The sequence below is a fragment of the Microplitis demolitor genome, chromosome 8 (genome assembly GCF_026212275.2).
Source record: "Microplitis demolitor isolate Queensland-Clemson2020A chromosome 8, iyMicDemo2.1a, whole genome shotgun sequence".
In the NCBI taxonomy this organism is placed as follows: Eukaryota; Metazoa; Arthropoda; class Insecta; order Hymenoptera; family Braconidae; genus Microplitis; species Microplitis demolitor.
In genome coordinates, this window is record NC_068552.1 from 18,501,767 (window position 1) to 18,514,274 (window position 12,508).

The window sequence follows — 12,508 nt, forward strand, 5'->3', positions numbered from 1 at the left end:
TCATATTCGATTTTTTATTCTCTACTAATGTATTTTTAAATAAAAAAAAAAAACTTAAATATAAAAAAGATTCTCTATTCAAGCAGCGACAAACACGTTCGCGTGTTTAGTTAATAATAAAAAATCTAAAATAAAAAACAACAAGATTTATTAGAGTTCAGTACAACAATAATTTATAAAATAAATAATATAAAGCAAAGTATTAAATTATTATTTATTGTCACTTGTACTTTCTTTGCCCCATTCTTCAGACACGTACTTGAGTAAATCATTGAGTCCTTCGAATTCAGTTCTACTTTTCGGAGGATTATTTTTCGGAATCCGGGGTAAAATAGATCCCATTTTCTCACGAAATTCCAGAGCATTGGTGGCACCGGACATCTTCCAGATTCCGTAGAACAGCAACCCGCAGCCCGTCACTGCATAGAGTGTTCCTAGACCCAGTGCTCTCACTGCCAAGGAAACTGCGGGTTCAGTTGCTCCTTTAACTCCAACGATTCCTTCCTGGAAAAACTTTGGATCTTTTTTCTTTAAAGCAGCCACTGTCGTTCCGAATCCTACCAAAGCTGATATCCCGGTCACTGCACTCAGAAATATTACTCCTAAAAAATGACAATAAAAATTAATGCTCCAAATCAGCAGAAATAAATATGAATATTTAAATAAATGAAATTATTTATTTATAAAATATAAATATTCATATTTTTATAAATAAATAAATAAATAAATGAATGTTTAATATAAAAAGTAGAGGTTAGAATAAAAATGACATAATTATTAATATTTACAATTAATTAAAATAAATATTAATGACATAAAGTTACCGTAAAATTTATCATTATTTTTCAAATTTGAATCAGTTGGTGATGACAATTTATCAAATTCATGTTTACCACTAAAATTTTTATCTGACGAAATAACATCATTGCTGGTGGCCATTTTAATACCGACGACAAAATAAACAAATAGTTTTTTTTTGTTTTAAATTTAAATTTTAATTCAAATATTTTTCTCAAGAGGACAGTAACTGTCGGATGTTCTTTTATCTTTTATATAAATATATATATATATACTGTATACATTTATATACTTATTATTCATCTCTTTTTAAAATTAATATGTGCGGCTTGATATGAAAACTTCCGTAAACAGCTGACTGGAATTGCAACCATTTATAGTAGAGCAGATTACTGGAACATAGAATAATTATAACACTCGAATATTTTATTTGAATGCATTGTCATTGTTCTATTTCATTATGGAAGGTTTGTTAATTACTCTAACTCTAATATATTTTTAAAAAATGTGGCAGTGAAAGCGATAATTTAAAATTTCAATACTTTTGACATCGATTTCAATAGAACGCTATTTTTAAAAATTAATACGCAGAATTTTTAAAATGAATAATTAAATTATCTAATGTCATATACTTTTATGATAGTTAAATAATAATTATTTATATTATTATTTGAATATTGTTAAGAATAATATATTGATTTTTTTTTGCTTACAGAAGAAGCAAACAAGTATGACGTTGATAAATTGGTGGAAGAATTGAACCGAGTTGTAAAATTGCAAGATGATAAAACAAACAATGAAAATGATATCATTAAAATATTAGAATCGTTAGTGGAAATTAATAATAAAATTACTGAAGATGGTATTTAATATAAAATTATTTATTGCCAATGAGTGTAAATGTGGATGGCAATTAGCAATTTTTTAAATTTTTGAATAATTAAATCAAATATAAAAGACCCAGTACTTGATCAGAGAACTAGTACCCGATTACTCATGTATTTGTATGTCTATATTTGCTAAATATGAATGGATAAATACATGAAGTGATCAAGTACCAGTTCCCTGATCAGGTACTGTCTTTTACCTGAGAATAAAAATTAAAAAATTGAAAAATTAATAAGCGCTTATTTTGAATTTAAAATTTTTCAATTGTCTTATCTGCTACATTCGTATTCATTTATCACTAGTATATGAGTGTGAATGTAGCAGACAGACAATTTATTAATTTTAAATAAATTAAAATAATAAAATTTAAAAAAATTCGCGGGCTAATTTTTAAATTATTTAAATACGTGTTTTCTCATTTTTTTTCTACTCACATTTTATTTATTTATTAAAAAATTGTTTATTGAAAGTTACATTAACACTCATTACTAGTACTTGTGAATATTTTAATTTATTTATTTATGTTTTGTAAAGGAGATGGAAATATTGCAGTTGATGATGTATTTTTAACGCTTTTTACTCATGAATCAAATACAGTGGTTGCTAAAGCTGCTAAGATAATTGCTGAGATCGCACAAACGGAGAGTGGACGCACAAAATGTACTGTTAATAATGTAGTTAAAGAGCTGATGGATTTATTGAATAGAGATGATATTGATATTCTCACACAATCGTCTCGCGCACTTGGAAATATTTGCTATGAGAATGGTATTGAGCTGTCATTCGCTTTTAAAATTCATTAAATACTTCTAAGTAGTTCAATGTTATTTTTTTATTTAGAACTGGGTGTAAAACTGGTCCAAGAAAACGGTGGGCTGAAAAATATTTTTAAAGTATTAGAGATATCTGTGAGTTTCGGTAATGCTGAAGGTGCTCAGTTTCTGAGACATGTTACGGCTGGTTTTCTTCTGAATTTTCTTCTTGACGACAAAACCATACAGCAAGAAGTAATTTACTGATTATTATATTTTTGATGTTTAGTTTAATGTTTTGAAATTATAATTAAAACTTTATTTTTATTTAGGCTTTGGATAAAGGATTAATTCCGATTGCTTGCAGTATATTAGAAATTGATGCAGTGGAGAATGTGACATCTGCGATGCATATTTTATTAGTATTGGGAGGAATAAGCGATAATGGGTTCCTTATTTTAGATGAAAGACTTGCTAATGTAGTGGTTAAAATTTTAGCTGAAAATACTGACGAAGAAGTTGTTAATTGTGTCGAATTATTACATGGCCAAGCTGAACACGGTATAATTATTTTAAATATAATTATAATATTGAGTCTTTCGTAGAAAACTGACTCTTGATTTTTTGTAAAAGAGAAAAAAGTGGTGTCAAGAAGTTCTCTGCTAAAGACGTCAATATACATCTCCATTAGTATTTAATATAAATTCAGTATTATATTAAAAAATTAAAATTATTATTTATAGAAAGCGCTAAGACTATAATGGCAAAATCAGGAGTTTGCGAAATATTATTAAAATTACTAGATACATATGCGTCTGATTGTGAGGATGAAGATACAAGATCTTCTTTAAGAATGGCCTGTGATTTAATTGTCCTAATTGTAACAGGAGGTAATAATATTTAATAATTAAAATAATAAATTAAATATTAATAAGAGATTAAAAGTGTAATTTAATTTTTAACAGACGAAAGTATGAATTTGCTGTATGCAAATGGCGAAGGAATTGTGTACCGAACCCTCGTCGAGTGGTTGGACGTTGATTCAGATGAAGATCTCCAAGTAGCGGGTGTCCTCGCAATGGGAAACTTTGCTCGAACTGAATCTCACTGTCAGTTGATGGTAGTCCAGGGTGTTCATAAAAAATTATTCAAGCTTTTGTCAAAAAATGATAGCACCGAAGGAGACGTACGTTTTCAACATGCGTTACTTAGCGCGGTGCGTAATCTGGTGATACCGAAGAGTAATAAACCGATAATGCTTGCCCATGGCGTAATTGACGTCGTCTATCCAATGCTGAAGATCCCGACTTTCCATGTAGTCTTCAAGGTTCTCGGTACTCTGAGGATAGTAATCGACGGGCAGAAAGACGCAGCGACCTTGCTTGGTACCAAAGAGGATCTTATGGAAAAAGTTATTGAGTGGTGCGGCACCGAAGATCATCCGGGGGTTCATGGTGAAGCTAACAGACTCGTCGCCTGGTTAATTATAAACAGCCGTGATAAAAATGTCGTGTCTTTGGTTATTAAACAGGGTGGAATTAAGTATTTGGTTAAAATGATTACCTCAACGCACTCGCTTATGCAGAACGAAGCACTTTTAAGCTTGACTATCATGACTGTCATGTATTTGAGAAATTCCGAAGAAAAACTTATCGAAGCGGACGTTGGTCAAGCGCTCAAAAGTTTTTTTAAAGACAGCCTTCCTCGCATTGAAATACCCATTGTAGAAAATGCTCTTACTTTTGCGACTAAACTTGTTAAGTCAGGTAATTATATTTATTTATTTATATAAATATTTATAATAGAAGCCCTAATTATTGGCGCTTAATTTATTTAAAACTTAAATACTTGGGTCTGTAAAAATTAATTAAAAATAAAATTGCAGATAAGTTGAAGGAGCATCTGAAAAATTCAAATTTTCTCGAGGGAATAGACAAAGAAAAAAATCCAGCTTGGCCAAACTCATTGACAGAAAAATTGGAGTCACTGACTCATCTCCTGAGTGTCTAAATCAACTACAGACTGATTTTTTTGAATAAAGTATTCTATCAATAAATTTAAGGCAGTAAATAATAACTGAAATCCATATTTTTATTACAGGAATATATATATATTTTTTGTTATATTTTCTCTATACACAAGCAACAAATCAAAATGATGATATTTATCAATTTTTATGTCTATTGAAAGTACCACGATAATCGTCGATCAAAAAAACTCAAAATATTGCAATTAAAATGTTTGAATTTGAAAGTCGGCATAGCGCCATCTGATTGTGGAGTGTTATATAATATATATATGTAATATAAATATAAAAAACTAAAACCTGTTTTTTTAATAAAAATATCTATATAATTATCTGCTAAGTACATATATAATATATAATATATAATATATAATATATAATAATTACAAAAAAACTAGGGGTGTGCGAATACTCAAAACTTCGAATTATTCGACGCGAGATTCGTCTCGAATGTTCGAGATGTTCGAATAGTTCGGAAGGTCCGAATAGTTTGAAAGGTTCGAAAGGTTCGAATAATTCGACAGATTTGAACTATTCGATATTCGACTCGATTTGATTCGAACAAGATTCGCACAGCCCCAAAAAAAAAACAGATATTTGAATGACACAGTCGTTTACGAATTTCGCGCGAAAAATTTTCTTAATTATGTCAAGTAATGAGAACTTGTGTACTGGTTTAATTAAATTAAGTAAGTAATTAAATTAAAACTGCAGTGACAGTAAATAAAATTTATAAAATATTTTAAACTTAAAAATAAATTTTAAAAATGAATTGCACAAGATAAATATAATAAAAGAAAATTATTATTTATTTCAGTGGGTCCAGATAATTCACCGAATGACATTGATGATAACACTAAATAAATAAACAAATATTAATTATCAAAAGTATTATTTTCTGTGACTGTATGCAGTGTTGCTTAATCCGGTGTGCTAATTATTAAGACCAATACTCTGTTTTCTACATTTTCTTGTTTCCGAGACCTTTGAACTGGGTATTAAAACATATCAAAAACAACAAAGTTGATAATTACATTATTCATTTCAAAGAAGTTATGTTTAAGAGCAATTACTAATTGACAACTTGTGTGCATGTGAGCTTATAATCGGCTGCTTCGAGCTAAAGTATTATCATTATTTAAAATGAGATTTTTACGGCGAAATGGATATGGATTGATAGACGACAGTGTTGAAGTGCCGTTTGAAAATAGCTCGACTCGGTCACATTTAAATCCACAAGGTGATAAAAATATATATTCATTTTCTAATTAGCTAACTAATGGACCAATAAATATTTAATTAAATTGCAGGCACTACGGTGATAGGAACAATTTTTCTGCTTCTGAACGCGACATTAGGAGCTGGGTTGTTAAATTTTCCCCTGGCATTTGATCGTTCCGGTGGAGTGATATCGGCAATAATAGTACAGTTATCATTCCTAGTATTTATCACAATTGCTCTGGTGACCCTTGCAAATTGCAGTGATATGACGAAGACATCCTCATTGCCGGACACTGTTGCTGGACTGTGTGGGCCTAAAACCTTGATATTATCGGGAATCTGTGTCACTATTTATAGCTTCGGATGCTGTCTTACATTTATAATTGTTATTGGTGATCAATTTGAACGCGTTTTAGCCACTTACTATGGAATGGATTTTTGTCACCACTGGTACTAATAATTTGCATGCCCTGTTAGCCATTTTTACGGCAAGTTGACGTAAATCTATTGCCGCAACCTGATTTTATAAAGTCCAAGTCCAATTTAGATGATGTCAATTTTAAAAAAGTTACTTTTGCTATTCTATTTTTTACAAGCGACTTGGTGAAAATTTTTTTAGACACCTTCAGATTGCGGCGATAGATTTACACCGACCTCCGATCAAAGTTGATGTTAACTTAACAGCAGATTGAAAGAAATTTTTGTTGAGCAAATCTGGCTATCCGGGAATTTTTAATCGTTAAAGTAATTATTTAAAAAAAAAACTCTTGGTTCTGTAGGTTTTTATCACGGACATTTATCACATGTGTTACCTGTACACTTTTTATTCTGCCGATAAGTTTTTTTAAGCGACTGGACATTCTCAGCTACGTCAGTTCCGTTGGATGCATTACTATCGTCTATGTGATATGGGTAATTATTCACCAGAGTGTCAATACACTAGATTACCCAAGACCGACCCAAGCATGGCCGCGAAATGTTTCCCAAGCATTCCAATTAGTGCCAATTATTTGTTTCGCTTATCAGGTACAAAGTTTACTTATAAAAAATATATAAATTTTCATGCATTCACTCAATTACTTATAATTACTTTTATTTACAGACTCATATGACTTCAATACCAACGTACGCGTGCATGAAAGACCGCAATCTCTATAAATTTACTTGGTGCGCGGTACTGAGCATGGGTTTGTGTTTTTTATCCTACACGATAGTCGGCATTTTCGGCTACAAGACCTTCGGCGCGGGCCACGTTCCCAGTGACATTTTGCAAGGATACGACGACAAAAGTCCCAGTCTCGCGATAGCGATAATTGCAATTGCTGTTAAAAATTTCACCACATACCCGATAGTGCTTTTCTGCGGGCGCAATTCGCTGCTGGGTTTATTTCGCGCGGACCTCGAGGATAACGTCACAGTGAGAGCTATCGTGACTCTAGTGTGGTTTATTTTGACATTGTTCGCAGCAGTTGTCATCTCGGACATATCACCGGTCATAAATCTAATGGGAACTCTTTCAGCGACGTTTATATTTATTTTTCCCGGTATTTGTTTGCTGCAGAGCGTCTTGGTCAAAGATCCTGCAATATATTTAAACAAAAGCCGTTTTCTTGTCGTTGTCGCCGTAATAATGACTGCTCTAGGTGGATTTGTTTGCGGTTTAGTGTTAGTACAAGCGTTTGAAGATCTATACCGAGTTCCGGTTGACAAAAAATTTGTCACGGGATTTAGAGTAGATCTCGGCAGTACTCTGTGTGTTTTAAAATGAAGACTGTTGATAATTTTATTGCGTTACAGGTGCCATGAGAGCGTACACAGAAAAAAATTAATTCGTCTTTTCAAAAATATCTATTATTAATGTACACTATTATCGCACCTACAATTTTTTATTTTTAATTTTTTTTATTTAAATTTATTAAAAATAAGTAATTTTTAAAATTTTTTATTCGGTTGCGAGAAAAGTTTTGACAGTTTCCATTTACTGTACGAGCGTAACAAAGACATTTCCGTTCTGCTCGAGAGCAAAAGAGAAAAAAGTGCAACCCTCCTTTTAAGTAAATTTGAAATTCAAATCCGAGACTGAGGAACGAGAGATATTGTGACGGATTGTGAATAAAAATAAATGAAACTAAGATATTAGCATAAATAAATTTTATATATATTAATAAATCAATAATCTCATTATCTTTAAAACCATTTTTTTACATTATTAAATATCACGATATACTTGAGGAACTAGAGGGATTAAGACTAGAGGCGGTTAGATCGTGCAACAGGACATCATCGATATCATACACTTGCATAATAACTGTTTTACAGAAAAAGCATTCACGGCTATTCAACAGATGCCGATCAATGCACACACGGCATGATTTGTGATTGCATGGTTTGAAAATCGCTCCGATTGGATAAGCGTAGCATATTATACAAGTGTCGTCGTCGTCGCTGATGATGCGGTTGTCAGGAAGTAGAGTACGCTTTTTGTCCAAGTACTTGATCATGTCTCTCAGACGTTTAATTTCGCGTTCACTGACGTCGTTTTTGTAATTTTCCAACGTAAATACTTTGACATTTTTAAATTTGCTATTTTTTTTCGCGCCTTCGCCGACAACAAAGTACAGAGAGTTCATTTGAAAGCTTGGTTCTGTTAAGAGAGTCCGGGTTATTCTCGGAACCTGATCAGCGGTTTTGCTCGATTGCGCATTGGCCATGTCCTCTTGAAGCAGCGCCAAGAGAATACCAACAACGGCTACGAGAATTGGAAAATGATCAACGGTATCCAAGTCTGGGATGTTCAGGAGCACGACGTGCTGGAAACAGCTGGTTTGAGAACTTATTCTGTTGAGAATTTGACATAGCAATTGGCAGAGACGTGCGAGTAAGTTGTCACCGGATGACTGCTGGGGATTATTAAAAATACTTGGTGCCACTGTCGCGATCATCTCGACGACTCTGAGAAGTGATATCGTCAAATCGAAGCACGTTGCGCATATTTTTAATTGTCTTGATTCGATGAACACGCGCTCAGGCCTGGAGGATACGTTGTGAATTTCCTGGACCATTCCAATGAACTCTGAGAATGCCCAGTTCATTTGATTTAGCAGTGAGTTGAGAAACTGCGTCGTTGTTTTAGAATTTTGTAAAAGTATATCTTTAACGTGCATCTGATAAATTGATGAAGGACAAGGTTTTATTGGCTGTGATATCGACTCCTGTTGCAGCATTTTAGGACCAACTTTTTTCGATAAATGCGGACTCTTTTCGTATCGAAATGCAAATCCATTTCCCTGCCAGAATCTCACCAGCACCCAGTTAGACTGCGCCCAAGCACGGTTTTCATAGGGTCGTAAAATATTGCTGACAAATTTTACTCTCGATTCTTTGGGAATTTGCTCCAGAGCTTGAAGAGTCAATGGGTTGGATGTGAACCCAGCGAGAGTTAGAATCAACGTATCCTTGGCGATCGCGTGGACAATCCGCTGGTCTAGGAAATGATCACAAAGGAACTGGGCGATTTCTTGCAGGACGTCTTGGTAGCCTGGTATTTTTTCAATAGGCACTGTCGGGTGCAGATGATTTTTTATTCCGACACTCAAATCGGCAAGCGCTTCCAGATAAAAGTCTGGCACAAATCTAAACATGTTGCCTTCCTCACTGGCTTTGCGCAGCGTCAACAAAACTACTTTTAGCAGCCAAGCTAACTGGGCCTGTTTCTCTTCAGAATAAACAGCAGCCCGTACCCAAGCCATGTGTCTCGCTTGCTCGGATAATTTCGTGCTAAAAACGCCAATAGTACGGACTAATTCCTTATAAATTGACTGGGAGTTCGGGTCCTTGAGTTTCTTCATGACATCTGCCCTCACTTTTAATTCCGACATCGCCGTAATGTATTCCGTCATACTGTCTCTTAAATTGGCGACCTTGGCGACTTGTTTCTTGGCAGCTGCGTGGTAGAATAGAATTACGCCCTCCAATAACTCGAGGAGAGACACTACCGAGTCTGCAGTCCCGAGTTTCATGGGAGTGGTTCTATTCTCCCGAGCGAACGCGCCGGTAGGATACCCAAGGATCAGTGGCGTTAATGGGGTACCTGGATTAACATTAATCATCCTCGTCGACGTAGGTATTACTACTGGCAAGTCGTTAATCTGTCCAGGAGTACCCATAAATGTCCCCGTGGTAGTCGACTCCTGCGTCGTTTGCTCCATCGCTACGATAACTTCGTGGTCCGGACCTAGATGATGAATTAATTCATTCTTGTATGTTTTATTGAGGTAGGATAATACTCCACCGAGCCTATCAATTCCCGTGTAACTTATTGATCCGTCGTAAAACAATCTACATGGCAAGTAAATCGGACTGGTGCCGACTTCCTCGTCCCAGAGAATACGAAACGCCACCAGCAGACGATGAAAACAGCAGACGGTTATCTGCAATGGCGTGCGACTTGATATTAAATTGTCCTGAACGAATCTCCGAAATTTTTTTAAAAATATTGTTCTGGATGAGGGTGTCTTTGGTGTGCCGTCGGTGTTGTCTAAAAATGTTATCAGCAACTCAACTTGGAGAGCTTCTATTTCAGCGATAGCTGTTTTTATTTTATCGCAAGACTGCATGTAACTGTCGCGATTAACTTCAATTGACGTGTCAACGGGATTAGTTTCCCACCAAGTTTTGGGAATAACTTCAGCTAGACCACCCTCATCTAGCGGCTTGACATGAACGAAATTGGCAAAGCGTACTCTGTCGAAAAGTATATTTTGTAATAAATATTGACGTGTTGTCGAGTGCCGACACATACTCGTAAGCAGCACCAAACTTTTACATTGGTCTGGATACTCCAGTATCATCGACACGTGACGAAATATTGACAGCAAATAGATAACGCTATTTTCGAGGCACATTTTCATCTCATGTTCCTCAAGAAATGTCCACAATAAATCTAACAGTATATTGACTTTTGAATTATTTATATTTTTTTTAATTGCTGAATTATTATTATTAACAGTTAACTGTTGATAAAAGAATGGCAGGAAGACAGCCTCAGTAATGTATGGTATTGTAAGCAGTGGACCTAGATCATGCATAAGCAACCTAGCGATGCACATCAGGTACGTTCGTTTGCTCATTGTCTTATCACCAGATCCAGAACAACTGTTGTCGTCAGTGTTTTCTTGAATCATCAGCAATAAATTTTCCAGCCATTTCACAAGCATGCTCGCTTTAACAACTTGATCATGCGGCGTTAGCTGTAGAGACTGATAGCCATCAACTGGATACCGCAGAGGCGTTGACCCGAAATTGGCCGTTAAATTTTCAGTGAATGCTAAACTAACAGTAGGAAAATATGCAATACCCGTACCCGTTGCAATGTTATCAAATCCACGTCCCAAATGTCTTCCATTACGATAAAAGTCTATTGTACCTTGATCCATATCCAATGCACAGCCAATAATATCACCAGACAGCCAGGGCTCGCCGTATTTATGAGTCGAGACGTTCCACTTTCTCACACGATTGCCGTCATAAGAGTAAGAGTTCACGGTGTCACCTACTCCGCTCTCCTGGCTGAATTTGCACTGGGCCGTGCCCCAGCCAACCTGCATCACTCCTTTTGAACCCAGTTGCAGCTCGTACATCCATTTTCCTTCGTAGAAACCAGTATTTGCTCTCAGTGTGCTGAAGTTACTCTGAGAATTTACGCTCAGTCGGTCTGGAGACACTATTATTAAACCGTGGTGCGTTGATACGTCAAAACGTACGAGCTTCGGACCTATCCTGCCAGGTCTAGTGTCATCTGCTACCTCGCTTTTGTTGATTTCCGACAGAAATTTTTGTATGTGATCCTTAGCAAAGCTGATACTCTGCTGTATTCTGTTAAAATTTTCAGCAGGTTAGAAATTATTGAATGTTTAGTCAATTGTCCAGTTGCCAGTTTCTTTAAAAGAAATTGTCTTCTAATAAAATCTTTTTTATAAATTATAGAATTAATTACAAAAATTAATTTATTAATTAAACATATGCAGTAACTGGCAATCAGAACGTTAATTCAAATATTTTGATTTTGAATCGTATTTTTAAATCAGAGAGTAGCCCGCCAATTTTTAAATTTTGAAATAAAATTTAAATATTCATATAAATAATTTTTAAAAATGAACTAAGAGTTTTTTAAAATTATTGTAGATATTTTTGAATAAAAATTTTTGTTAAAACTCGAAATTTGTTTACAAAAAAACTGTTAGACGTCTGCTGATTTTGGTGTCAGTGAGATAAAAAAATAAAAATTAAAAATGATGATTACCTGGAATTGTCATCTGATTTAGTGCTCGTTGGTATATTTAATTCGTTAATACTATCTTGACCAAATATATTATTCAAAATATCTTTTACCTCCATTTCTACGACATTCTGCTGATAAATACGTCAATTTGTTTCACTTCTAAATTCATGGCATCTAAAAAAATAAATATTTTATTAAATAATTTAAAAAAGTAAACATCAACAAATATATAATTTATATATAAAATCATACCTAGTGCAATTAAATCACATAATGTCTTTGTATTGATATAAAATTTTTCAGGTTAAAATAAATGAGAACACTTGCTATTGATTTTATAACCACACCTCTGATTCTAAATTTATGCATTATGCTTTTATGGTATCAATTAATAGTAACAATATTACTTAATAACAATAATTATGAGCATTATTGCAATTACTGTTAGTATTTATAATTTATAAATAAAACTTGAATTTCGGCTGTCATAACTGACGTATGACTCAGCTCTGCACCAGATAAATATCAATTTTTTTGCTTTTC

General features: G+C 34.1%; 4 protein-coding genes across 5 annotated transcripts; 2 read left to right on the plus strand and 2 right to left on the minus strand.

Moving 5' to 3' along the window:
- Positions 1 to 131: 131 nt before the first annotated feature.
- LOC103572343 (transmembrane protein 242) lies at positions 132 to 1,041 on the minus strand. The gene is made up of 2 exons (XM_008550897.3): positions 825 to 1,041; positions 132 to 602 (listed from the first exon to the last, which is right to left on the minus strand). The coding sequence occupies exons 1-2, from the start codon at positions 937 to 939 to the stop codon at positions 211 to 213; spliced, it is 507 nt and encodes a 168-aa protein (XP_008549119.1). The 5' UTR covers positions 940 to 1,041; the 3' UTR covers positions 132 to 210.
- A 65-nt stretch (positions 1,042 to 1,106) lies between these two features.
- LOC103572344 (GTPase-GDP dissociation stimulator vimar) lies at positions 1,107 to 4,796 on the plus strand. Of its 2 annotated transcripts, XM_008550899.3 has the most exons (9): positions 1,107 to 1,265; positions 1,514 to 1,660; positions 2,221 to 2,454; positions 2,527 to 2,693; positions 2,771 to 2,999; positions 3,182 to 3,328; positions 3,404 to 4,204; positions 4,324 to 4,478; positions 4,539 to 4,796. In XM_008550899.3, the coding sequence occupies exons 1-8, from the start codon at positions 1,259 to 1,261 to the stop codon at positions 4,446 to 4,448; spliced, it is 1,857 nt and encodes a 618-aa protein (XP_008549121.1). In that variant the 5' UTR covers positions 1,107 to 1,258; the 3' UTR covers positions 4,449 to 4,478; positions 4,539 to 4,796. The 2 variants fall into 2 exon arrangements, with proteins under 2 accessions (XP_008549121.1, XP_008549120.1); XM_008550898.3 differs by having other exon boundaries at positions 4,324 to 4,796.
- Positions 4,797 to 4,880: 84 nt separating this feature from the next.
- On the plus strand, positions 4,881 to 7,472 carry LOC103572346 (sodium-coupled neutral amino acid transporter 7). The gene is made up of 5 exons (XM_008550902.2): positions 4,881 to 5,153; positions 5,282 to 5,704; positions 5,775 to 6,135; positions 6,465 to 6,711; positions 6,788 to 7,472. Exons 2-5 carry the CDS (start codon positions 5,608 to 5,610, stop codon positions 7,451 to 7,453), a joined length of 1,371 nt encoding a protein of 456 aa, XP_008549124.1. The 5' UTR covers positions 4,881 to 5,153; positions 5,282 to 5,607; the 3' UTR covers positions 7,454 to 7,472.
- A 351-nt stretch (positions 7,473 to 7,823) lies between these two features.
- Positions 7,824 to 12,501, minus strand: LOC103572345 (E3 ubiquitin-protein ligase RNF123-like). The gene is made up of 3 exons (XM_008550901.2): positions 12,218 to 12,501; positions 11,987 to 12,139; positions 7,824 to 11,559 (listed from the first exon to the last, which is right to left on the minus strand). The coding sequence occupies exons 2-3, from the start codon at positions 12,079 to 12,081 to the stop codon at positions 7,902 to 7,904; spliced, it is 3,753 nt and encodes a 1,250-aa protein (XP_008549123.1). The 5' UTR covers positions 12,082 to 12,139; positions 12,218 to 12,501; the 3' UTR covers positions 7,824 to 7,901.
- Positions 12,502 to 12,508: the final 7 nt, after the last annotated feature.

What these genes read in the sequence shown, in the direction of transcription:
- LOC103572345 (XM_008550901.2), bottom strand. Translation starts at nt 12,081, where the DNA reads ATGGAGGTAAAAGATATTTTGAATAATATATTTGGTCAAGATAGTATT. An exon ending in AAATCAGATGACAATTCCAG is followed by an intron (nt 11,560 to 11,986) that starts GTAATCATCATT and finishes AAATTTTAACAG; the next exon opens with AATACAGCAGAGTATCAGCT.
- LOC103572346 (XM_008550902.2), top strand. Translation starts at nt 5,608, where the DNA reads ATGAGATTTTTACGGCGAAATGGATATGGATTGATAGACGACAGTGTT. An exon ending in GTCACATTTAAATCCACAAG is followed by an intron (nt 5,705 to 5,774) that starts GTGATAAAAATA and finishes ATTAAATTGCAG; the next exon opens with GCACTACGGTGATAGGAACA. An exon ending in ATGGATTTTTGTCACCACTG is followed by an intron (nt 6,136 to 6,464) that starts GTACTAATAATT and finishes TTGGTTCTGTAG; the next exon opens with GTTTTTATCACGGACATTTA.
- LOC103572343 (XM_008550897.3), bottom strand. Translation starts at nt 939, where the DNA reads ATGGCCACCAGCAATGATGTTATTTCGTCAGATAAAAATTTTAGTGGT. An exon ending in AAATAATGATAAATTTTACG is followed by an intron (nt 603 to 824) that starts GTAACTTTATGT and finishes GTCATTTTTTAG; the next exon opens with GAGTAATATTTCTGAGTGCA.
- LOC103572344 (XM_008550898.3), top strand. An exon ending in TAATAAAATTACTGAAGATG is followed by an intron (nt 1,661 to 2,220) that starts GTATTTAATATA and finishes TGTTTTGTAAAG; the next exon opens with GAGATGGAAATATTGCAGTT. An exon ending in AAATATTTGCTATGAGAATG is followed by an intron (nt 2,455 to 2,526) that starts GTATTGAGCTGT and finishes TTTTTTATTTAG; the next exon opens with AACTGGGTGTAAAACTGGTC.